At 42.9% G+C, this 26,646-nt stretch overlaps 1 protein-coding gene across 6 annotated transcripts in view; it reads left to right on the top strand.

Moving 5' to 3' along the window:
• The window catches only part of LOC124775714 (sorbin and SH3 domain-containing protein 1), a 1,093,224-nt gene that overhangs the window by 275,628 nt on the left and 790,950 nt on the right, over nucleotides 1–26,646 (top strand). For all 6 annotated transcript variants that reach the window (XM_047250558.1, XM_047250581.1, XM_047250574.1 and 3 more), the window contains exon 2: nucleotides 4,161–4,312. In XM_047250558.1, the coding sequence (XP_047106514.1) occupies nucleotides 4,161–4,312 (152 nt within the window). The remainder of the gene's footprint in view (nucleotides 1–4,160; nucleotides 4,313–26,646) is intronic.

Genomic DNA, 26,646 nt, shown 5'->3' with positions numbered 1-26,646 from the left:
TTTTGCTGAATTGCCACAGATAATTCCTTGTGGCTCCGGAAACCATGCTCATAGCGTCCACGTCCCACATGAGTGACGTCACTTGTCCTTGCGTAGCCATAGTGCAGTTATCGATGGTAAACGACTGAGAGATGGTTTCTGGTGCGACCTGTTCTTGAGTACTGCGTGAGTGTTTGGGATCCGTACCAGGTCGGATTGAAGGAAGACATCGAAGCAATTCAGAGGCGGGCTGCTACATTTTTTACTGGTAGGTTCAAACAACACATACGTGTTGCGGAGAGGCTCCGGGAACTCAAATGGGTATTCCTGGAGGGGAGCGACGTTCTTTTCGAAAAACAATATTGAGAAAATTTAGAGCCGGTATTTGAAGCTGACTGCCGAATGATTCTTCTGCCGCCGACATACATTGCGCGTAAGGACCACGACGATAAGATGCGAGAAGTTAGAAATAAGGAGGTGTACAGACATTCGTTTTTCCCTAGCTCCATTTGCGAGTGGAACAGCAGGGGAAATAACAAGAAGTGGTACAGGGTACCCTCCGCCACGCACCTTACCGTGGCTTACATAGTATTTATGCAGATGAAGGTGGACAACGCCATTAAGGTGGAAAGCGCATATGCCACCTGGCGGGGTGCGAAGAAGGCAGTTGTTCATCTACTTAGGCGAAGAGATCATACCACACTTTTGAGTCCATCTCGAGGCAGCGCATGGGTCAAAGTTGTTTTCATCTGAAGCACTCCGTTTGGAATAGATCAGTTGGTCCCAGCCATCACAGAGTTTTGCAGAGAACGACGAATTCAATAGAATTTGAACAGAATTGTGTTGATTTATAGTTTCCCACAAGTACATTTGCACATAGCAGATTGGAGTGCAGTAATGCCGTTGATGAAAAACAGACACTATTTAAAAGACGCACCGAATCCACAGTTTTTAAGATACGCCAATGAAATTTTGTACTACGTTTTAGAGGAAATTAACACATTTACTGGTAAGTTCCTTGGATTATGTATGTTTAACGTTTTTTATGGAATTTAAAAATTTTATTTCCAAAAGTAATATATGTAACTTTCTCTCGGAGACTACATAAGAGATTTCCACAAAATTTTCTCTGTTTAATCTCCCTGCGTATAGTAACCTCTTCCCATGTCGTTTATTGAATATATAGATAGAAGAGTTTTAATAATATTTTAATAACAATTCTGTAAGTATAATACAACATTGATGCAAAATTCATCATCTACATCTATGTGATTACTCTGCCATTCACAATAAAGTGCCTGGTAGAGGGTTCAATGAATCACCTTCAAGCTGTCTCTCTACCGTTCCACTCTCGAACGGCGCTAGGGAAAAATGAGCAGGTAAATTTTTATGTGTGAGCCCTAATTTCTCTTATTTTATCGTAATGATCATTTTTTCCTATATAGGTGGGTGCCAACCGAATGTTTTCGCAATCGGAGGAGAAAACTTCTGTTTGAAAGTTCATGAGAAGATCCCGTCGCAACGAAAAACGCTTTGTTTTAATGATTGCCATTCCAACTCAGGTATCATGTCTGTGGCACTATCTCCCCTATTTCGCGATAATACAAAACGACCTGCCCTTCTTTGAACTTTTTAGATGTCATCCATCAGTCCTACTTGATGCGGATCCCACATCACACAGCAATACTCCTGAATAGGGTGGACAAGCGTGGTGTAAGCACTCTCTTTACTAGACCTGTTGCACCTTCTAAGTATTCTGCCAATGAATCGCAGTCTTTGGTTTGCTCTGCCCACAACATTATCTATGTGATTCAACATAGGTTATTTGTAATTGTAATCCTTAAGTATTTAGTTAAATTTACAACCTTCAGATATGTGTGACTTACGCTTAATCGAAATTTAGTGGATTTCTTTTTGTACTCACTTGAATAACTTCACACTTTTCTTTATTCAGTGTCAATTGCCTCTTTTCGCACCATACAGATATATTATCTAAATCATTTTGCAAGTCGTTTTGATCATCTGATGACTTTACAAGACGGTAAATGACAGCATCATCTGCAGACAATCTGTGAGGGCTACTAAGATTGTCTCCTATGTCGTTAACATAGATCAGGAACAACAGAGGGCCTATATCACTTCCTTGTGCAATGCCGGATATTACTTTTGTTTATTCGATGACTTTCCGTCTATTACTACGAACTGTGGCCTTTCTGACGGGAAATCAAGAATCTAGTCGCATAACTGAGGCGGTATTCCATAGCCACATTGTTACTTTAGAAGAAATATTTTGCCGCATATCTCAGCTTCAACTCAGAATTTCAGAATTTACTCTTGAAACAAGATTTACTGGGTTTTTGGAAATAAGTGTACAAAATTTCATAATTCAAGCATTCAGAGGTCTTGAGAAAAAGGTATATAAACATTAAAAAACATCAGTTTCAGGAAATGCACTTTAAAGTTCACTCTAACAATTTTTTAGTATGTCACCTCTTCAGAAGGCCCCAAATTTGTACGCAGGGTCCTCTTTAGCTTTAACGCTTCTCTTCTGGTTTTTTGTTTCACCCTTTCTTTCTTGTACCAGGTCTTGAACTGACTTTAGTTGCAAAGAGGCGCTGTAAATCTACTTTTATGAAGATCTATGGAGTGAAATTTCCTATGTTAAAGACTATTCTCTCTAATACCTTCATCTTCCCTACGATTCCATCACTATAAGGAGGACGGCATCGTAAGTTCCAATAGTGACAACTTTAGCAGATGAAAACGTGGTTTTAGGGCATCGTTTCGGTATGAGTGAATTTAGAGACTCATTTAGATTATCGAGTTTGCCGTGATCACACGTTTTTAGAAGTTCAGAGTCGGTCAGAAACCTGTGACTGGGCTTGATAATGTCCAGGATACTGTTTGAAAGCCTTTCCTTGTGAATTTAGGGGTTGTTATCCGTCTAAGCCCTTAGACACTAACACCAGCTAAAGTTGGCTCGATTGGCTCTAAGCACTATGGGACTTACAATCTGAGACTTAGAACTACTTAAACCTAACTAACCTAAGGACATCACACACATCCTTACCCGAGGCAGAATTCGGACCTGCGACCGTAGCGGTCTTGTGGTCCCGGACTGAAGCGTCTAGAACCGGCACCAGCTAAAGTGGCACTGTTGATAAATGCGATGTCCATCTGTTGACACCATTTGGAAATATGTGGTCCATACTGCACTTTTCGTGTCATTTGTACTGGATAGGCTCTGGCATTATTGAGTGATGGAAGAATCGAACACTAGCGCAAACCTCCGTTAGTAGTACAAGGCAAAACAAAAACTGCTTCTTCATCAAAAAAACAGCTGGTTTGTTGAATGAGATTTTCACTCTGCAGCGGAGTGAGCGCTGATATGAAACTTCCTGGCAGATTAAAACTGTGTGCCGGACCGAGACTCGTACTCGGGACTTTTGCCTTTCGCGGGCAAGTGCTCTACCAACTGAGCTACCCAATCACGGCTCACGCCCCGTCCTCACAGCTATACTTCTGCCAGTATCTCGTCCCCTACCTTCCAAACTTCACAGAAGCTCTCCTGCGAACCCTGCAGAACTAGCACTCCTGAAAGAAACGATATTCCGGAGACATGGCTTAGCCACAGCCTAGGGGATGTTTCCGGAATGAGTTTTTCACTCTGCAGCGGAGTGTGCGCTGATATGAAACTTCCATGCAGATTAAAACTGTGTTCGCAGGAGAGCTTCTGTTAAGTTTGGAAGGTTGGAGACGAGGTACTGGCAGAAGTAAAGCTGTGAGGGCGGGGCGTGAGTCGTGCTTGGGTAGCTCAGTTGGTAGAGTCTCGGTCCGGCACACAGTTTTAATCTGCCAGGAAGTTTTGTTTCTAAGATACAGAACAGAGTCACAGATGGTGTATAAAACCAAAGAGTATACATCGTAACCTTCCAGATGTGTCCCGTGCAAGTTTGCTTGAAAGTAACACACGCAATCGTTGTAGGGTCGCCATGGGCGTGGCAGGAATGTCGCGTCACACATTTATTTTTCAGTGACTTCGGATGCGATTTCATAATTGAAACTTCGGGAAATTATTATCCACGAATTCTACTAATGAATAAAAGATAAATTGAAAATCGACGCTTTCGGTCAATTTCAGGAACGTCCCCCATTAACGTTTTCGTGTACTGGTGTTGCAGGTGAACCCGGGCAGCAAGGCGGCGCAGAAGGGTGTGCGCGAGGGTGACGTCATCTCGAGCATCAATGGGCAGTCTACGCGCGCCGTCTCCAACAGCGACGCGCACGCGCTGCTACGCAACGCCGGGCACACGCTGCGGCTCGGCCTCAACGAGTGAGTAGAGCAGCCTTCTTCTCTTTCTGTCAGTCCTTCTTGTTCCAGCTCCAGCTCCCACCTGGGAGATCTGGTGCGAGGCTGAATCTGGCTTACTTGTCACGCCATAGACTGAGGTCAAAGTGGCATAGGGATGAAAAAAAACCGACCACTCAAGACCGATACTGGTATTTTTGTTCTAAATAATGATAATTTTCGATATTTGTTGGTCTCGGTAGTAACAAGTGTTTCTTTTTTATACTAATAACCAAGTAAAAAGTCGAAATATCAATTAGCCACAGCAGCAGTGCTAAAATTTTCGCTTTTAAATAAACCTTTCCTTAAAATGTAATAATTTTTATTTGTAAAATATGCAATACTTTGAAATGTTTCGTTATTACAGAGAGTGAGAAAAGCAGTCAGTGCTACTTTAATAATAATGCCGACAGAAAAAAAACAACAAACACATCATGGCATGAGAAGTAGTCGTCGCCTTACATACACTGTATTGCGGAAAGGTACCAACTTTTCGAAATATTTTCACGAAGTGATATAGCAATGCGGCACAATGCTTCATTTGCTTTAAAGGATTAAAAATTTTGGAAATTTGTGGTAAGGTCTTATGGGACCAAACGGCTGAGGTCATCGGTCTCTAAGCTTATGCACTACTTAATCTAACTTCAACTTACGCTAAGAACAACACACACACACACACACACACACACACTAATGCCCGAGGGAGGACTTAAACCTCTGACGGGGGGAGACGCGCGGATCATAACAAGGCGCCTCAGACCGAAAGGATTAAAGATTCGTCTGCCATTTCTATGAAATAATAAAAGAGGAAGTAAATTATGGTAACAGCAATAAATTAACAGTACTTTATTCGTAGTTTACAAAAAAATAGAAAGCAGCCTATTTGCAGCCTGTGTCTACATAATATGCCTTTATCTGCTTGTGTCCACCCCCGGTAGCTGAGTGGTCAGCGCGACAGAAAGTCAATCCTAACGGCCCGGGTTCGATTCCCGGGTGGGTCGGAGATTTTCTCCGCTCAGGGACTGGGTGTTGTGTTGTCCTTATCTTCATCATTTCATCCCCATCGATGCGCAAGTCGCCGAAGTGGCGTCAACTCGAAGGACTTGCACTAGGTGAACGGTCTACCCGACGGGAGGCCCTAGCCACACGGCTGTTTTTATCTGCTTGTAACCCTTAAAAATGAATACATTAGCAGGAATATCAGAGTTCTTCCATCGCAGGTTTTACTCTTTGGCCCTGACTATTCCTAATACCCAAAATAGTGTTATGATTCCCGATTACATGATTTTTGAGCAGAATTTCAAAAAATGGGAATCAGTAGGGGAATACTTGTGATTTTTTTTCTAGTATTCAACCACAAATCACTTTTCAAGAAAAGCACCGAACGGACTAAGTTTTCTTTTATTTGTCTGTTTAATTTATTATTTTAATTCTATGTATCTTGAAACTGAGAGAGTCAAAGATTTTCAGTCTTCTTTCGATTTCTACGTTTATTGCAGGAAATAACAAGAATAATAAACCAAAACTCGGTTATTTCAGAAATCTGTTATTTGGAGCGGTCTCAACAGTCAAGTTTAACTGGCCTAGGTAAAAACCAATACAACCGAAAACCGATTGCATCAACGATAACCGGCATCTCCACAGTGGAGCCGATATCGCCGAATTTCGCCGACGACCGACAGTCGGCCGAAAACGGCCGATAGTCGGCCGAAGACGGCCGACCTTTTCGAGTCAGTACGGCCCCAGTGCAGCCGATCTCATAATCCGAACGTACAGACTTCGGACGACAATCGGTGAAATGGAGATTTGTTTTCTTCTGTGAAATCCACCGATGTTGTCGCACTCGACTATGGACTATGAGAAAATGATAAGTTTAGTCTCTGGAAAAGTGAGTTTGTGCTGAAGATAAAAAAAAAAATCACAATCTGAATATACTATAGCTCGGAATTTATGGACTGAACAGGAGGTTTATTGGAAACCAAAAGCAGGCAAAATCTTTGTCGGAAATTTTAGCCGTTATTTATAATCACAGAAATTAATTTCTTCGAGTGAATAGGGTAGCATATCTTACGCTTGTGGTTACTGGAATGAACCGTTTTAAGCTTTTGTTAGGTGCATATTATTATTACTGCTTAGTGGCGTCTTCCTGCCAGTAGAGGGCTGATTCTGCTATATGAAGTGGTTTACGAATGTTGTGTTTGTTTTTCCACATTCCAGTGATTTATGTGTTCAGAGCATTTTATTCTAAAATTCACGCTTGTCTTCCACACGTATGCTGAATGACAGTCATTATTGGTTAATTGATACATGTTCTCACAACTTTAAATAAATGCAGCACAGCAGAGTTTTTGTAATCTTGCGTTTCAGATCACCATGTATGGTCTCCAATACGTAACAGAACGTTTCTCGCTTCACACCACAAATTCATAAAACTTGTCTGGCCATTCCGATAGCTGAGGACAGAGAGTACAGTACTGGTCACGTTCTTTTCGAGACAGATACAGCTCATTCACATGTATTCGGGTCTTTTTAATAGCAAAAGGCGCAATGCAGCGTCGTCTCCAAGCACGGAGGCGTTGTGCTATCCATTCTACCCTAGGAGGTTAAAACCTAACCTATTTCGTACATATAGTAAATTATCGGACACAGTTCGACCAAGCAGTCAGTAGGTTATATGGGGTGACCTCTGGTGACGATGTCTGGTAGCTGTTGTCAGTACCACTGTGAACACAACCATAGTCAACGGTTCTGCAGTATCATTATATTACAGGTGAATTCTTACGAAGAGGAAGAAACTGCGACCAGGCACTGTTAATAATGCTATTCCTTAAGGAGCAATTGACGCGAACATCTGGTTACCTCAAAAGCAGAAGTAGTATTCTTCGTAGTCTCTCTGGCACTACTGGTGGATCGCCAAAAGACACTTTTTGAATATCGGCTCTCTGGAATGTTTTGCTCAACAACATAGTACTGTGCGTCTGTCAGTTTTAATAGCACATGTGTGAAGAAGATGTGTCACATTCCACCTTCTGATGTAGGGCGGAAGAGTGGACTACTAAGTGAATATCATCAGACTGTTTATAATCCCGACCTTCCGATACTGAATTATGTATTCTTTGTAGAGGGAATCACAGCCAGAATTTTTGATGAAGATCGGTTCAACGTCATTGGTGAGTCGAAATGCTGTTTGCAAAAAACTGTCCTCCACAATGCCTGAAACTTTCTTGCATCCAGGAGGAAGCCTCTGGAATTGACCAACCTCGGTCAGCTTGGACTGTTCTGAAGCCCATCCGAACGGGTCATGGAAGATATGCAGACACTCACCGCAGGCGGGAGAAATATTCGTCACACCGTGACTGTGGCACTGAACAACTTGTTGCTCATGTTATATTAATTTATTCTATACGTTCCTACAAGGGTTCTTTTCCTGACAGTTACGAGTGGTGTAATAACTACACAAGGTGTTGCGAAACAATTCGTTCAAATTAATAGCGGCGGTAGCAAACAACAGAAATATATTGCGATAAGGAACATACAGTCTCTGAAGTGAGCTTGTAATGTTAGGGAACATTTTATTAGTGATGCTGGCGTAAGCTGCTGTGTCGGTGTCGCTGACTCGGAATGTGTACTGAAATTCAAAACTTCTCTGTGAACGGATGGTTGGCTCTGAAGTCTGAGTGGAAACACACCACAAACATGACCGCCATGTGACAACAACGGAGACATCCTTGTAGACACACTGATTCAATGGCAGTCATTGTCGTCTTGTGACAACAGTGAACATGGAGTGGTGTAAGTGTGACGAAATGGCTGACATGCATCCGGTATACGGGTTTGTGAATGGAAATGGACGAGCTGCAGGGAGGGAGTATCGACAGCGCTTTGTCAACCGACGGGTTCCACAACACCAGACATTCGGACTTCTGCATCGCCTGCTACTTGAAACGGGCATTTTCCGTGCAAGTGTGTGTGATACATGTCGGAATCGAACAGTGCGGACTGTCGAAATGGAAGACGAAATTGGACGACACTTAAAGTACATGACGTAATGCCCACATCCTTGGCGTCAGACATAGCCTTGTGTGGAATGTGTTACGTGACTAGCAGCTTCATGCTTTCCATCGTGCGGCAGCACTGACACCTGAAGATTTTCCCCAACGAGTGCAGTTCGCGCAATGGTTTTTACAACTGACTGCGTGCACTCCTTATTTCCGGACGAGGTCCTATACACCGACGAGGCTTTGTTTACTGCTAAAGCTATTTCAATATTCACAATTCGTATATCTGGGCACATGTGAACTCGATCTCGCGCTCATCAACAACGATTGGCCGACGTTCTCTGTGACAGGTTGATTGGGCCATACATTCTTCCATTCCACCCAAGCAAACGGAGATCTCGCGTCTTCGTGGAACAGTGTTGTCAGAACTGCTGGAAGATCTACTTCGAGCACGATGGGGCGCCAGCTCATTACAGTATTACTGTGAGGAATCGTATGAGAGCCATCTTGGGGATTCGACGGCTCGGAAGAGGTTGCCCTGTGGCCTGTCCATGCAGTTCACCCGGCCTCCCATGTATGGGTTTCTTTTTCTGGGGGCGCACAAACCAGCTGGTGTATAAAGCCATTGTGGAATCTGAAGACGATTTCGTCGTTAGAATTACTGTCGCTTCTGGTACCGTTGCAGAAATGCCAGGAATCTTGTAACGGACACGGCAGTTCATTGTTAGAATTTGTACTGGTTGCGTACAGGACATTCGTCGGGCATTTGAGCAGTTCTTGTGACTGTCACTGTTGTAATTAGCATGCTAAACTACCTTCTGTGTAAATCGTCCCTAGACTCAGAAATTACAAACAATGACCACACGTCGCATAACTAAATATATTTGTTTTGAGATTCCCTGCCTTCTGTATTAATTTGAAAGAACACGTTCGGAACACCATGTTTGAAAGACCTTGACATTCGCCTATAACTGTTCTCATCTGTACTACATTATGCAGGAGAGCTGTGTTGACGTGTTGCGCGTAGTAGTTTACCAATCTTTGTGTGTGTAAAGCTGTTCTTGTGACTAAAAAGCTCTTAAAGTATGGCGTAACATAAATAAAAAAATAATTAGGAACAAATAGCGTCATTACCGGTCTTGACAGATTCCTTCTCAATAAAACACCACGTAAGAAAAAACCAGCTGTTTCACTGTGAAGGACGCAACTCTTTCCTTTCTTTTCATTTTGTCTTTTCGCGTTTTCTATGTGATCTGCATCGTTTTACCGATTTTGGGAGTGTTAGTGACATTTGGTGGCCGGATACGCCTCCTGACGTCACCACCTCCGCCCCCCTTCCCCCTGCCGGGAATAAATCTGTGTACATCATCTCTGCGTCTAGGGTAGATCTCAAGCTCAAGCGTGGTACCGTTTACAAAGTGTTTGCGTGCGTGTATTTGAGGTAGGACTTGGGCATTATTCCAGTATTTACCTACATGGATATGGGAAACCACCTAAAAACCACATCAAGGCTCACCAGCTCCCGCCAGCCCTCGTCGTTAAAGCGCGATACAGACTCAGTTAGGGGCTAGCTCACCTCCCAGTACTGAAAGTTAGCGTGTTAGCGCTCCCAGCAATTACGGCGGCTCGTAAATGGCCTAACAGTGAAGTATAATGACGTAAACAGTGACCTTAGATAAGAGCTGAATTAATTTTTTGCTACTTATATCTAAAATTCTAAACCGTTTTGTTGCACTGCTGAATGTTTTCGAAAGACTGCATGTTTCGGCGAATGACAGGCGAGATTTAACACTTTGATGGACTTTGAACAGAAGGAGTAGAGCACCACATACACAAGTTTTTCGGATCTTTGTATATAAAGCTGGCCGTTTATAAAGACAAAACGGTGTAAAGACTACATCTGTCCAAGAGGTTACAGTAGGTGCATATATGTTGCGACAGAAAATTGGCAGGGTATAGATGTCATAGTAAATGATGGGGCATTCAGGTGTCCCTGCTGCTGGGTTTTATGCAGTCCGTAACACATTCAAATACGTCACTCAAGATTTTCATATTCTCTCGCTCTCTACATGCAGACTGTTAGTTCTTTAGAAAAGATGAATAGGACTTTTTTGTACGAAATTTAATGTAGTTACAGTACTGGCCATTAAAATTGCTACACCACGAAGATGACGTGCTACAGACGCGAAATTTAACCGACAGGAAGACGATACTGTGATATGCAAATGATTAGCTTTTCAGAGCATCCACACAAAGTTGGCGCCGGTGGCGACACTTACAACATGCTGAAATGAAAGTTTCCAACCGATTTCTCATACACAAACCGCAGTTGACTGCCGTTTCCCGGTGAAACGTTGTTGTGATGCCTCGTGTAAGGAGGAGAAATGCGTACCATCACGTTTCCGACTTTGATAAAGGTCGGTTTGTAGCCTATCGCGATTGCAGTTAATCGTACCGTGACATTGCTGCTCGCGTTGGTCGAGATCCAATGACTGTTAGCAGAATATGGAATCGGTGGGTTCAGGAGGGTAATACGGAACGCCGTGCTGGATCCCAACGGCCTCGTATCATTAGCAGTCGAGATGACAGGCATCATATCCGCATAGCTGTAACGTATGTGCAGCTATTACTCGATCCCTGAGTCAACAGATGGGGACGTTTGCAAGACAACAACCACCTGCACGAATAGTTCGACGACGTTTGCAGCAGCATGGACTATCAGTTCGAAGACCATGGCTGCGGTTACCCTTGACGTTGCATGACAGACAGAAGCGCCTGCGATGATGTTCTCAACGACAAACCTTGGTGCACGAATGGCAAAACGTCATTTTTTCGGATGAATCCAGGTTCTGTTTCCAGCATCGTGATGGTCTCATCCGTGTTTGGCGACATCACGGTGAATGCTCATTGGACCCGTGTGTTCGTCATCGCCATACTGGCGTATCACATGGCGTGATGGTATGGGGAGCCATTGGTTACACGTCTCGGTCACCTCTTGTTCGCATTGACGGCACTTTGAACAGTGGATGTTACATTTCAGATGTGTTACGACCCGTGGCTCTATCCTTCATTCGATCCCTGCGAAACCATACATTTCAGCAGGATAACGCACGACCGCATGTTGCAGGTCCTGTACGGGCCTTTCTGGATACAGAAAATGTTCGTCTGCTGCCCTGGCCAGCACATTCTCCAGATCTCTCACCAATTGAAAACGTCTGGTCAATGGTGGCAGAGCAACTGGCTCGTCACAATTCGCCAGTCACTACTCTTGATGAACTGTGGTATCGTGTTGAAACTGCATGGGCAGCTGTACCTGTACGCTCCATCCAAGCTCTGTTTGACTCAATGACCAGGCGTATCAAGGCCGTTATTACGGCCAGAGGTGGTTGTTCTGGGTACTGATTTCTCAGGATCTATGCACCGAAATTGCGTGAATATGTAAGCACATGTCAGTTCGAGTATAATATATTTGTCCAATGAATACCCATTTATCATCTGCATTTCTTCTTGGTGTAGCAATTTTAATGGCCACTAGTGTAAATTTTGTACTGGGATGCATGTTCGCTAAGGGATGCAATTTTTGTGTTATTCGAAGAAAATGAACAAAAGTTGCTTTCAAATGCGTGTCTCTTGAATAAATGAAAAGCCTTCGCCTCCAGCGGAAACGTATCCCATCAAGAAATGTAACTACACAACATTTCGTACAGAAAGGTCCTATTCGATTTTCTGTAGTGCTGATAGATGGTGTGTAGCAAGCGAAAGAATACGAAAATTTTGCGTGTGGTATTTGGAGGTGTTATGGGCTGCGTAAAACCCAGCAGTAGGACCAGCTGAATCACCCACTGGATGCATTTAATGAGGATTAATTGTAACTAATGTCAACAAATAAAGAAAGCTAGCGCATCATATAAAAATTATGGAAAGTCTTGTTGATTTTTGCGATAGACAATAATTATTAGAAACCTCTATACACAAAAATTATGCTCAATGCGACTCTTTGGGTACATCATTAATGCGTAATTGCTACCTCTAGTTCGTCCTCGCAACACACATAAAATGACGAATCAAATTATAGTGAATTATAGTGAAAGTTAATTACTGTCATTGCTAGTCTCAAAGGCTTGTTACTCCCTAGTTGAAATTAATGCTGATGTGGCGACAATAGCTTACCACCCTTTGGAGAGTGTGGCATCACAGTACCCCCGGGAATGTTTCAGGTTTGAGTGGTGCTTGAGAATTAAATGAGCCTGTTATGAAGGCAATGAAGAGTGGGCGCCTCTTACACAGGCTGGCGATGCAGCACGGAGGCGGACGCAGCAGCTGTATCGCCAGCCCTGACTGGACAGTGTCCGGGGATTTATTTACCATTTCGGCGCCGCCGCTCATTGTGTGTGCCCCGGCCATTGTTCCTGGCGCTGTCTTCCTAGCAGTGCCTCATCCTGCCCACTCAGGACTGCTGCGGACAGTAGCGCGCGATGCCAAGAGAAGAAATACCCGTAAAGACAATAATCTCCTCTAAAGTGCCACACACACAGTAATGAACATACCGTGAGTAGACTCAAAATTATCATCAGGAAATTGCTCCCCTTCTAGCGTAGTTTATTGTAGGTCACTAGAGCAACTAAGGGTACCAAGCGACTCAAGAAAAAAAAAAAGTGGAAGTCAATCCCGTTTGCAAAGAGGCCCGTCGGACAGATGCATATAATTATAACACATCATCACTGACGTCATCAACAAAAGCAAAACAAGGATAATGGAATCTAGTCGAATTAAGTCGGTTGATACTGAGGGATTTAGATTAGGAAATGACACACTTAAAGTAGTAAAGGAGATTTGCTATTTGGGGAGAAAAATAACTGATGAGGGTCGAAGCAGGGAGGATACAAAATGTAGACTGGCAATGGCAAGGAAAGCGTTTCTGAAGAAGAGAAATTTGTTAACATCGAGTAAAGATTTAAGTGTCAGGAAGTCGTTTCTGAAAGTATTTGTTTGGAGTGTAGCCATGTATGGAAGTGAAACGTGGACGATAAATAGTTTGGACAAGAAGAGAATAGAAGCTTTCGAAATGTAGTGCTACAGAAGAAAGCTGAAGATTAGATAGGTAGATCACATAACTAATGAGGAGGTATTGAACAGAACTGGAGAGAAGAGAAGTTCGTGGCACAACTTGACTAGAAGAAGGGATCAGTTGGTAGGACATGTTCTGAGGCATCAATGGATCACCAATTTAGTGTTGGGGGGCAGCGTGAAGGGTAAAAGTCGTAGAGGGAGACCATGAGATGAATACACTAAGCAGATTCAGAAGGATGTAGGTTGCAGTGGGTACTGGGAGATGAAGAAGCTTGCACAGGATAAAGTAGCATGGAGAGGTGAATCAAACCAGTCTCAAGACTGAAGACGATAACAGCAACAATGTGTAGGAAAACCTGTGACTTTTATACACTGACGTAAACAGTGATTTTCTTTTGTGTCAGTCACGTTTGCCAATTATGTGCAGCGCAATCACGCAGATGTCTCACCAGCAACAGTTCAACCAAAGTTGCTTGCGTCTGGCGCCCCCCTATAAACCATTATTTTGTCAAACTGTGTTTTGCATCTGCATGTGGTGCAATGTCTTCTGTTTGGTCAGCTGATCCATGATAACTGTCTTTATTGTCTGCAAACGAACAAACAGCAATAATTTCATCATCCTAAACACTTTGGTCTGAATGTCCTGAGATAATAGAAAATATCTTAACACTAAATTCGCCAGCAATCTTTTTCACCAATTCTCTGTTATCTATGTTAAGCAGTTCATATAAGCTTTTGGCGAAAGGCACTACCACTTTATTCCTCTTCGACGTCATTTTACATTGAGAAAAAAGGGAGTCATCACAATACTGTACAGCTCATTGTCAGCTTATTAACTTGACTCCGTGCTAGTATTTATAGCCGGCCGTTGTGGCCGAGCGGTTCTAGGCGCTTCAGTCTGGAACCGTGATGCTGCTACGGTCGCAGGTCCGAATCATGCCTCGGGCATGAATGTGCGTGATGTCCTTAGGTTAGTTAGGTTTAAGTAGTTTCTAAGTATAGGGGACTGATGATCTCAGATGTTAAGTCCCATGTTGCTTAGAGCGATTTGAACCATTTGTGCCAGTATTTCTCTGTGATGGTTGACTTAAATTTAGTGAGTCTCGTCGTAGATTGTTGCCGCTGTTATGTCTGGAGTACAAATATTGTTCAGTTAGTATTCTACAAACACAAAATAAAAATAGATGAACCTGAGATCCTTATTAATTATGGCTGGATAAACGAATTTGCGCTGTATGTGGAATCGAGTCCATAACAGCTGAACTTCTAGAATGTCTCTCACTAAATATCGTGAGAGGTCTACGACTCTGTAATAAAATTTGTTGATCATTCTCCGTGGCGGAAGGCAGGGGAGAGTGTTACACCTTGGAACACTTTTCACTCTTTCGCCTCTAGCCAGCCCGGTAACCGAGCGAGATGGCGCAGTATTTAGCACACTGGAATCGCATTCGAGAGCACGACGGTTCAAACCCGCGTCCGGACATCCTGATTTAGGTTTTTTGTGAGTTGCCTAAATCGCTTCAGGCAAATACCGGGATGGTTTCTTTGAAAGGAAACGGCAGATTTCCTTCCCCATCCTTCCCTAATCTGATGGGATGGATGACCTCGCCGGCTGGTCCCCTCGCCCAAAAACCAACCAGCCCTGTAACATCTACATGGATACTCTGCAAATCACATTTAAGTGCCTGGCAGAGGGTTCATCGAACCACCTTCACAATTTTCTATTATTCCAATCTCGTATAGCGCGCGGAAAGGATGAACACCTATATCTTTCTGTACGAGCTCTGATTTCCCTTATTTTATCGTGGTGATCGTTTCTCCCTATGTAGGTCGGTGTCAACAAAATATTTTCGCATTCGGAGGAGAAAGTTGGTGATTGTACTTTCGTGAGAAGATTCCGTTACAACGAAAAACGCCTTTATTTTAACGATTTCCAACCCAAATCGTGTATCATTTCTGTGACATTCACTCCCATATTTCGCGATAATATAAAACGTACTGCCTTTCTTTGAACTTTTTCGGTGTACTCCGTCAATCCGGTCTGGTAAGGATCCCACACCGCGCAGCAGTATTCTAAAATATGACGCACAAGCATAGTGTAGGCAGTCTCCTTAGTTGGCCTGTTACATTTTCTAAGTGTCTTGCCAATAAAACGCAGTCTTTGGTTAGCCTTCCCCCCAACATTTTCTATGTGTTCCTTCCAATTTAAGTTGTTCGTAACTGTAATACCTAGGTATTTAGTTGAATTTACGGCTTTTAGATTAGACTGATTTATCGTGTAACCGAAGTTTAACGAGTTCCTTTTAGCACTCATATGGATGACCTCAAACTTTTCGTTATTTAAGGTCAACTGCCACTTTTCGCACCATTCCGATATTTCTTCTAAATCGTTTTGCAGTTTATTTTGATCTTCTGATGACTTTATTAGTCAATAAACGACAGCATCATCTCCAAACAACCGAAGACCGCTGCTCAGATTGTCTCCCAAATCGTTTATATAGATAAGGAACAGTAAAGGGCCTATAATACTACCTTGGGGAACGCTAGAAATCACTTCTGTTTTACTCGATGACTGTCCGTCAGTTACTACGAACTGTGACCTCTCTGACAGGAAATCACAAATCCAGTCACATAATTGAGACGATATTCGATAAGCACGCAGTTTCACTACGAGCCGCGTGTGTGGTACAGTGTCAAAAGCCTTCCGGAAATTCAGAAATGCGGAATCGATCTGAAATTCTTTGTCAATAGCACTCAACACTTCGGGTTTAATATATTTCCTCATTCTGTTTTGAAACTGTAACATTAAGTTTATGTGTGTTGCAGTCTTGTAGAAAATAGTTTAAAAATTACTCCTGAAAAGTGAGGTTTTTCCAAATGTGAAAGTTGTTCCAAGGTGCACCATGGTCATGTGTCTGGCACCAGATATTCTCTTCCAACTTGAAAGTGTTTCAATCGAGAAAATCAGTGTTGTGTTTTTATTAAGACTAATAACAACAGTTACATTATTACGCTGCTCCACTCAATAATCAATATGTGAAATCAAATTAAGGGGAAGTACATTGAGGTGACAAACGTCATCGGATAGCGGTATACACATAGCCTATACATATGGCGGTAGTATTACGTACACGAGGTAAAAAAGCGTAGAGCATTGTCGGAACTTTCATTTGCACTCAGATGATTTATGTGGAAAAGTTTCCGACACAATTATGGCAGCACAATACGGATTAAGAGACTTTGAACACGGAATGGTAGTTGGAATTCAATAGTCCGAGATATACATTGTCAAGAGTTTTCGAGGAATACCACATTTCAAGCAGTGGCCGCGGACTTCACTTAACGACCGAGAGCAGTGTGTTTGCGCAGAATTGTCAGTGCTAACAGGCAACCAAATGTGCGCGAGATAACCGGAGAAAGGAATGTGGGACGTACGACGAACGTATCTGTTAGGGCAGTGCGGCGAAATTTGGCCTTTATGGGACATGGCAGCAGACGACCGACGCGAGTGCCTTTGCTAACGGCACGACATCGCGTGCAGATCCTCGCATACCGGTTGGACCCTAAACGACCGGAAAACTGTGGCCTGGTCAGATGAGTCCCGATTTTAGTTGGTAAGAGCTAGTGGTAGAGTTCGTGTGTGGCGCAGACCCCACGAAGCGACGGACCCAAGTCGTGCAAAGGGGCTGCGCGTGATGGTGGTGGCTCCATAACGGTGTGGGCTGTGTTTACAGGGAATAGTGTGGCTCCTCGGGTCCAGCTCAACCGATCAGTGACTGGAAATGGTTACATTAGGCTACTTGCAGACCATTTGCAACCATTCATGGACTTCATATTCCTAAATGGCGATGGAATTTTTATGGATGACAATGCGCTGTGTTAACGTGTTTTCGAGTGGTTTGAAGAACATTCCGGACAATTCGAGCGAATTATTTAGCCACCAAGATCGTCAACATGAAACCCGTCGAATCTTTATGAGACATAATCGACAGGTTAGCTCGTGCACAAAATCCTGCACCAGCGATACTTCTGAAATTATGGACGACTGTAGAGGCAGCATGGCTCGGTATTTTTGCGGTTTCAATGACTTTTTGAGTGCATACCACGTCGAGCTGTCGCACAACGTGACATGTTGAGTGCATACCACGTCGAGCTGTCGCACAACGCCGGGCAAAAGGAGATCCTACACGTTATTACGAGATATCCCATGACTTTCGTCACAGATTTGTATTATCATAAACACAAGTTAAAAACATTTTGAAACAGAAGCAATTGACAACTAATAGTAATTTCCAAGACAGGCGAAATCGTTGAGACGCTAAAGGAATTCAGTTCATCGTCAATATCACGCGTTCCGAGGCAGAAGACCATCCGTTGGCATGTGCACGATCTTGCAAGATGGTGCACGATTGAAGAAGTATGGGTAATCGTTCACGCGTCTTTATCTGGTTTTAAATATATACACAATTTTAATCAACGTAAAACTCTATTACTGAAGTAGAAATAGCTTTAATATCTTATACAGAATTTAAATATATAGGAGCTGCAATACGGATGAACGCTGCACACAACAAAATTTCATGTCTCACAGGAAGAAAAACACTAGAAAATGTCGGAAAATGCTCGTGGCGGTCTCTAGTACGTGTTCCTTCATGTGATTCTGTTATGCCGGAGCCAAGCTAGCCCCTGAGGGCCGGCAACCCATATTACACCACAGAGGACAAGGTTGTCTATGTCCAAGACTTACCCAAAGCACCATAGTAAACACCAGCTATTTACATACAAGATAATGGAAACAGACTTTCAGACCACTACTTTCTGCGGGGGAGCTCGAGCCACGGCCTGCAGGAAGTATCACTACGCCAAAACCTGATTGGCTGGAGACAGCTATTTCTGGGCTAGAACCAGCCCCGAAGTTCAGTTCACTCTGGATGCCGACCTCGTGGACTTCCACCGCTGAAGATTACGTCTTCGACTCTGAATTGGACTTTTACTGGTGTGTGGATTAGTGGGTTACCATGAACCTTTGTGGAAAATTAGAAGTCAACTTTTGTTTGCCTCAATTAGAAGACTTTTACTAGCATCGTTATTGTTACCTTTCTTTTGTTGTTCAGTCATCAAATTTGTAAACGTACATAAATTAAAGTTGTGTTGTGAAAAATCGCGAATTTTCAGTAACTACAGATTCTAAAATAGGTCCCTAGGCTGAAACACCGACTAGGAAGCAATACGTGTTCTTAGGTACACTATCCTGCAAGTAGAACACTCTCCCCTACTTCGTGGCAATAGTAGCGAATTTTCAGTAGAGTCCTGAGCACGAAGACTACTCTCGCGTGACACACTATCGGGTTTTCTCTCTCTCTGCGAAGGAGATTATCTTGTATTTATCCACGTTTGAATAGAGCTGTCATACATTACATCAAATGGAAATTTTTTCGAAGTCTTTCTATAATTCCTTACAATCTTATAACGACGATACTTTTCTGTAGACACCACACATTGAGCCGCAACGTTTTGTAAAACTAGATATAACGTTATAGATCATTCCACGGTGTCTCAAATCGGTTGTTTGATTACTGATTAACCAACGTTTTGACTGTGTCAAATAAATAGATTACGTAGTCTGCATTAACGACAGAAATACACTTCTTTCTTAAATTACTTGATATTTGCCGATGATTTTACTATGCTTGTTTGACCGACCAGCCGACAATATCCAACATTACGACGCTCTCACACTAAGGGGTGAAAGAAAATGTCATATAGGATCTGTTCATAAGAAATCTAATGCCGTTGTAACTGAGGCCGTAACCTTTACTTGGCGCTACAGCGTAATTATTTTATAAATGGCAGGAAATATTTGTAAGCGATTAAACTGAAAACTTGTGTGCGTAATGTTTCGTGTGGAAGAGGTTCGCCAGAGAGGTAGACTACCAACAGTACTACATGCGTGGCCGGGTTGCGGCAGGACAGGCGCTGGCGTAGATTGCTTTAGGGAGGGGTTTCCAAACTTTTCCTCTGGCGGAACTCTTTGAGAATCCTGATGCTTTAATGAAACATCTTGTTTTACTTTAAGTTAATAATAGTTCAAAAATGAGAAAACATGATTTACTCAGTGATTACTTAAATTTTACCTCATAACTAATAACACAGAAATCATAATAAAATTTTAAAAAATTATTAACATTGTAAAAATGTCGAAGAGAACGCCATGTTGTTAATAGCTTTTTGCGGAGCAGTTATTCACTTCCTGCGGAACACAGTTTGGGAAACACTGCTATATAGCTCTTGTAAAACCCACCCTTTACTGTTGTAAACCTTGCACACTATGTATACGACTGTAAAACTGGAATTACCGATTTTCCTTAGTTCACGATTTACCGTAACTGATTTTGGAATATTAGTAAAACAGAAAAGTGTGAAGTAATACTGGCGACCTTTGCTACCAATATCAAGGCAACCGCCTAGCAATAGTTTCAATATCTGTTATCAGGACAGTTGGAGCTATAAGTCTGTACAACATATGTTGCTCCTTCAGTGTTTCTTATTCCAGTGACAAGGAAGGTAGATGGGATTGTAATATCTCATTAAAAATTACAAAAATAGAAAAATTGTATTGACTTTGTTCTGTGGAGCCATGAAATTCATGAATGGAAATTGCCACTCTGAGGTATCTGGATTGTGTTTCTGTCGACGTTTCTACACACCTGAGAGAAACTAACTGTGCTTCACTTCTAACGTCGAGGCCTTTCAGCGCTCATTTTCTCTACGGGTAGCACAGATTCTTTGATATGAACCAGTGCTTTGTATTTGTGCTCTGTCTGGATTACTGTACACTGTGACAGTTTGATTTCGAATAAAATGCGTGAAGTGGTAAAAACAAGGAAAGCTTTTCTGAAACAAGAGAAATTTTTTTAACGTGTAATGTAAACTTGTTTGTTGAAGTCTTAAGTAGAGATATCTGCTTGTAGCTGCGGACAATAATCAGTTCAGACGCGAACAGAATAGAAGGCATTGAAATGTGGCGCTCTATAAGAATGCTGAAGATCAGACGTGTAGATCTAATGACGAACTACGAAAACGAATTGGGGAGAACAGAGATTTATGGCCCAACTTGACTGATTAGGGTAGACACGGCCCATATTAAGGTCCACCAATACATGACCGAACATTTCTGGCAAGGTAGTTTATTTTTTCGACTTATTTTCCCATCCCTCTGTCTATGGTCAGTGGAACACAGTTAACGTAATATGTAAGTGTCTATATTTTATAACAACTGCTGTATATAACTGTTTATACGAGGGTGAGTCAAATGAAAACCTTAAATATTTCTTTTAAATATGATTTATTGTGCAGAAGTGGTACAAAGCTGTATCACTTTTCAACATACCCTCCTCCACGCTCAGTGCAAGTCCTTCAGCGCTTACAAAGTGCATAAATTCCTTTAGAAAAAAATTCTTTTGGTAGTCCGCGCAACCACTCATGCGCCGCGTGGCGTACCTCTTCATCACAACGGAACTTCTTTCCTCCAGTTGCTTCTTACAGTGGTCCAAACATATGGAAATCACTTGGGGCAAGGTCTGGTGAGTATGGTGGATGAGGAAGACACTCAAAATGCAGGTCTGTGATTGTTGCAACTGTTGTAACTGGCAGTGTGGGGCCTTGCATTGTCATGTTGCCAAAGGACACCTGCTGACAGCAATCCACGTCGCTTTGATTTGATTGCAGGCCGAAGATGATTTTTAGGAGATACGTGTATGATGCCCTCGTGACAGTGGTCCCTCTAGGCATGTAACCTCCGAAATGACACATTTTTCGTCCCAAAAGAGAGTCACCATAAACTTCCCTGCTGATGGTTCTGTTCGAAACTGCTTTGGTTTTGGTGATGAGGAATGGCGCCATTCCTTGTTCGCTCTCTTCGTCTCCGGTTGGTGGAAGTGAACCCAGGTTTCGTTCCCAGTAACGATTCTTTCAAGGAAGGCATCACATTCTCGTTCAAAGCGCCGAAGAAGTTCTTCACAAGCATCAACACGTCATTCTCTCATTTCAGGAGTCAGCTGCCGTGGCTTCCATCTTGCAGACACTTTGTGAAACTGGAGCACATCATGCACAATGTGGTGTGCTGACCCATGACTAATCTGCAACATGCTGCAATGCCATTCGGTGTCACTCGGCGGTTTTCCTTCACTATGGCTTCAACTGCTGCAATGTTCTGTGGAGTCACAACTCGTTGTGCCTGACCTGAACGAGGAGGAGCATCTTCCACTGAAGTCACACGATTTGCGAACTTCCTACTCTATTCGTAAACTTGCTGCTGCGACAAACATGCATCACCGTACTGAACTTTCATTCGTCGATGAATTTCAATAGGTTTCACACCTTCACTACGCAAAAACCGAATAACAGAACACTGTTCTTCCCTGGTGCAAGTGGGGCGGTCATCTTTGTACTGATACTGCGATGGTATGTGTGCATCTGCACTATGCTGCCACCTACAGGACATTCTGCACGGTGTTTGTAGCACGCTTACCAACTTACAGGATAACGGCGCGAAATTTCGATTTGTTATTACAAATTTAAGGTTTTCATTTGACTCACCCTCGTAGAATGTGTCGGAATAAGGATGCCCTGCGTTAAAGGGAAGATATTACCCGCAAATATTCCCATGAGAAAACGATCCGTGATGTAGCCTATTGGCTTCTGGTATCTCTGGATGTACTCACCTCGAGCTTCTAGATGCGACCTCAGGTAAAAGGTCTGCTTTTCTAACTGTCTCCCAATGGACAACCCGATGACGACCCATCTGACAGCGATAATGACGCAAGCGACGAATGTGACTATAATTTCGATTGATAAATGAAAAAATATCGAATAAAACATATAAATACATCAATCCTGACTCCTAATTCCGTATCAGCATCCTCAAAATACCTTACAACCGACATTTCATTCGAATCCATTAAATTTATAGTTTTTGATCCACCGTTTTTGTTCCGCCATTTTGAATTGTGTAATTCCGACATCAGTTTCGTAGTCAGCGAAAGAATAAATCTAAAAAGAACACAGTTTTGTAGGATTTTGTATCCATTTCCTACTATGTCCAGATTTTCAAGCGTGTTGGCCCAAGTTGCGGCGCCATAACAGGGTATCCAAATTAAACGCCAATAGGACGAGCCTCCCGGCAGGTCGGAGGCAGCAATTGCCGTCTCCACTGTCACACCTGGTAAAGTTGGCCAAAAGAACCTTTTTCAGTCGTAGGGTGCACTATGCTGAGCTGCGTCCCAGATTACAAAACCGTGGAGAGATGTTCTCCGAGTTTCATTTGACTCACCCTCGTATATCTATGTTCAACATTTCATCCTGAATTATTGTATCGACTTCAACCAAACGTGGTATACATATCACTTATCTCGAAGAAGCACTGGGGGGGGGGGGGGGGGGGGGTTAATATACACCTGCCTTTCAAAGCGCTTGGTGTAGTGGTGAAAATGAAAGCATAACGCCTAGCGCGCAAATACCCAGACAGGAGGGTGTCGCTCCTAAGAGTGCTCAGGCACATTTTCTCTGGTATTTCGGCAGATAATAGCAATTTAGTTTCTGGAGTCAGCCCAAGCAAATAGTGCCCTGCGACACTTGGTGCTGACAGAAAGCGCTGGTTTGTTTCCCGATACAAACAAAATGATTTTTGAAGCCAAATTTTATGCGCCCATTCGATAGAACGGTCTCAGATTGGTACAGTGCGATTTTTGCTTTGTCGATATCTATTAACAGAGACAGTAAAATATACGGGTAATACCAAAGGTAAAGTCTCCTATTTTTATAAGTACATCCCTGTTTACTTCTACAATGGTTTACATCAGTTTACAGCTTGAACATTTAGCTATTTTTCGACATAATCACCATTTCTGTCGATGCACTTTTGTAGACGCTGTGGCAGTTTTTGTATGCCCATACCATACCAGCTCGCCGCCATGCTGTTCAGAAAGTTATGAACCTCTTCTTTCACCTCGTCGTCAGAGCTGAATAGCTTTCCGGCCAAATGTTCTTTTAACCTAAGGAATAGGTGATAGTCACTGGGCGCCAAGTCAGGACTAAAGGGTGGGTGGGTGATTATGTTCCAATGAAACTGTTGCAGGAGAGCAACGGTTTGCCGAGCGATGTGTGGGCGAGCGTTGTCATAGAGAACGTGTAGGCCCTTGCTCAACATTCCTCTTCTCCGGTTCTGAATTGCCCGTTTGAGTTTTTTCAGAGTCTCACAGTACCTGTCAGCGTTAATTGTGGTCCCAGTGGGCATAAAGTCGACCAACAATACCTCTTTCCGTTCCCAAAAAACGGTTGTCATGACTTTACCAGCAGACTGTGTTTGTTAGAATTTCCGCGGCTTTGGCGAAGGAGGATTCCGCCACTGGCGTGATTGTTGCTTGGTCTCAGGTGTAAAGTGGTATGCCCAGGTTTCGTCACCCGTGACAATTGAGTGCAGAAAGTTGTCCTGTTCGGCTGCAAGGCGATGAAGAAAGGCGCGGGAAGCGTCAACTCGTTGCCGCATGTGGTCCTCAGTCAGCATGCGTGGTACCCACCCTGCGCACGCCTTCCGGTCGTTCAATGTTTCCGTTAAAATTCTGTGAGCGGTGCTTCGGGAAACGTCTGGAACCAACATGCAGAGATCATCCAGGGTGATCCACCGATCTTCACGCATGCTTTGCTCAACCTTCAACACTGTCTTCTCAGAAATTGGCTGTCTCCCGCTCCTTTGTTCGTCGTGAATTTCGTTTCGACTAGCTGCAAACTCTCTACACCACTTACGAACATTTTTGACATCCATGCACGACACACCATACACTTCCGTCAATTGGCGATGGATTTCAATCGGCGCAGTGCCCTTTGCGTTCAAAAACCGATAACTGCTCGCAATTCGCACTTGGCGGTAACTTCCAACGGGAGCTCCATTGTAGACGGCTGTCAAGCCAAGACAGAGCGTCTCAGCGCGGCGTGCGCATGTTTACACACAGCGCGTGAAGCATTCTTGATAACAGTGTGGCTAACTGCCACACAAACGGAGTTCTGTAATTATAAAAAAACAGGAGACCTTACTTTCGGGATTACCCTCGTACGAAGTATAACCAGCACTCGAGCAGCGGTTGAGTATTTCTGCTGTATAGCAGTAGCAGTCAGCGAGGGCCAGGGCGTCGCATGAGAGACGTGATGAACAATATTTGTTAGGGTTGACTTAAGCTACACATCGTAAAAACGAAATTGCAAGTATCTGCCGAAACAGCAGCGATAAATCGCCTCATGGCTTTAGTAGAGGCACCCTATATATTCATCCAGTATTTGAGAATGAGCGACTTGCAACAAACTTTACACTTTATTTGAAACATTTTCTGACATTCCTCAAAAAATGATGACAGGAAAAAAATTATCGCACACATTTTTGTTTTTCAAGCCGTAAAATTGCCTCAGCAGGCATGCTGTTTTAATTTATTGCTCGTTTATTGCTTACTCTGTTCGCAACACATTCTGCTGACGGTATCGGTACATACTACTGAATGAATGTGCATGCGAAATTATATCATAGTATGGCTGATAGTTCAGAGACATGACGTCATAAACGCTGAGATGCGAAAACAACGATGTTTCCTTAAAACAGAGCGCAAATAATCGTTACTGTACTCATCCCGTGTTTGATAATGAGAACATTTAACGACTTCCAACATACTTTAAACAAAATTTCAAACCTTTTCTAAACTTTTGCTCGCTTACGTCCTTAACGTGTAATAATTAACACGTTAAGTCATTTTTAAAGTAATCAGAAATTTGAAGCACTTTTATACAGGAGAGTTCGAAAATTTAAAGCGTAGGGTGTTTACTTGCTGTCTACACGGAAAGAAGTGCTCTGAGGTTAAGAACCTTTACGTCCCTTAGGGGTGGAAATGAAAAGGGGCTGACATTAAGGGTTAACTCAGGAACATCTGTAGACATTTTAGCCAAATTGTTGTACGTGATGTACTGTTTGTATAGTAATACTATGAGAGTAAGACTCCTGACTGCCACTATGACTATGTTTATTAAACATGAGCTCTAATATGCATGCCCAAAGAGGGTGTGTATGAGAACAGGTGACATAAAAATGTTCGAAGACAAGCTGTTGGTATTTATTTCCTGTATTTAGAATACTTTTAAAAGCATGAAATGCAATTTTCCTCTTAGTTGTGCGACCTAGGGTTTTAACCAGATCACAAGAATCAGCTCTGCAGCGATTCAATAATTTTATCAATGTGTTTCGAGACCTTAGACCAAGCAACACGGCTGAATACCACAGATAAATGTAACTTGTTCTCTAGAGTCGTAGGTTTTAAACCGAGGAGATTCAGATATACGGGCTGATTCCATCATTATATTACAGACTTTCGGGGATGACGGAGAAGACTAAATTTATGAATTTGAGATAAGGGACCTAGTTCCGGAAGCGACCGAGTCGAAATTTGCTAGTGAAAAGGAAATATGTTTATTTAACATGAGCTCTAATATGCATGCGTAAACAGCTGTAAGCTCTTCTTCAGTAGGAGAGATGTGTTTCACTTTAGCAAAGATTAACACTGCTCATAACTCCCAAGTTAAGCATTTTACAACCTATGTTCACTAGGCATTTTTTTCTTGTTTCTGTCAGTGCTACCACCTGTAAAAACTACCTATCTTACAATCTTAGCAAAAGCGGTACCGGTGCATGTACAATATTTCAAAACGATTTTCGCTTATAAAATTGACTCGGTCGTTCCCGGACTAGTGCCCCTTACTTCAAATTGACACACTAACTCTTCTCCATCATCCCTGAAAGTTTGTAACGTCATCACGGAATCGCCCTGTATATGTGTGCAATGTATGTGACATAAGCATAGGCGAGCGAGCCGCAAAGCTAATGCAGCACAAACTGAAAACACATCCTGAAGAGCCAAAAAAACTGGTACACCTGCCTGATATCGTGTACGGCCCCCCGAGCACGCAGAAGTGCCGCAACACGACGTGCCGTGGACTCGACTAATGTCTGAAGTAGTGCTGTAGGGAATTGACACCGTGAATCCTGCAGGGGTGTCCATAAATCCGTGAGAGTACGAGGGGGTGGGGATCTCTTCTGAACAGGACGTGTCAAGACATCTCAGATATGCTCAATAATGTTCATGTCTGGGGAGTTTGGAGGCCGGCAGAAGTGTTTAAACTCAGAAGAGTGTTCCTGGAGTCACTCTGTAGCAATTC

This window comes from Schistocerca piceifrons, chromosome 1, assembly GCF_021461385.2.
Source record: "Schistocerca piceifrons isolate TAMUIC-IGC-003096 chromosome 1, iqSchPice1.1, whole genome shotgun sequence".
In the NCBI taxonomy this organism is placed as follows: Eukaryota; Metazoa; Arthropoda; class Insecta; order Orthoptera; family Acrididae; genus Schistocerca; species Schistocerca piceifrons.
The sequence above is the reverse complement of the archived record's forward strand: the minus strand, read 5'-3'. Positions and strand labels throughout refer to the sequence as shown.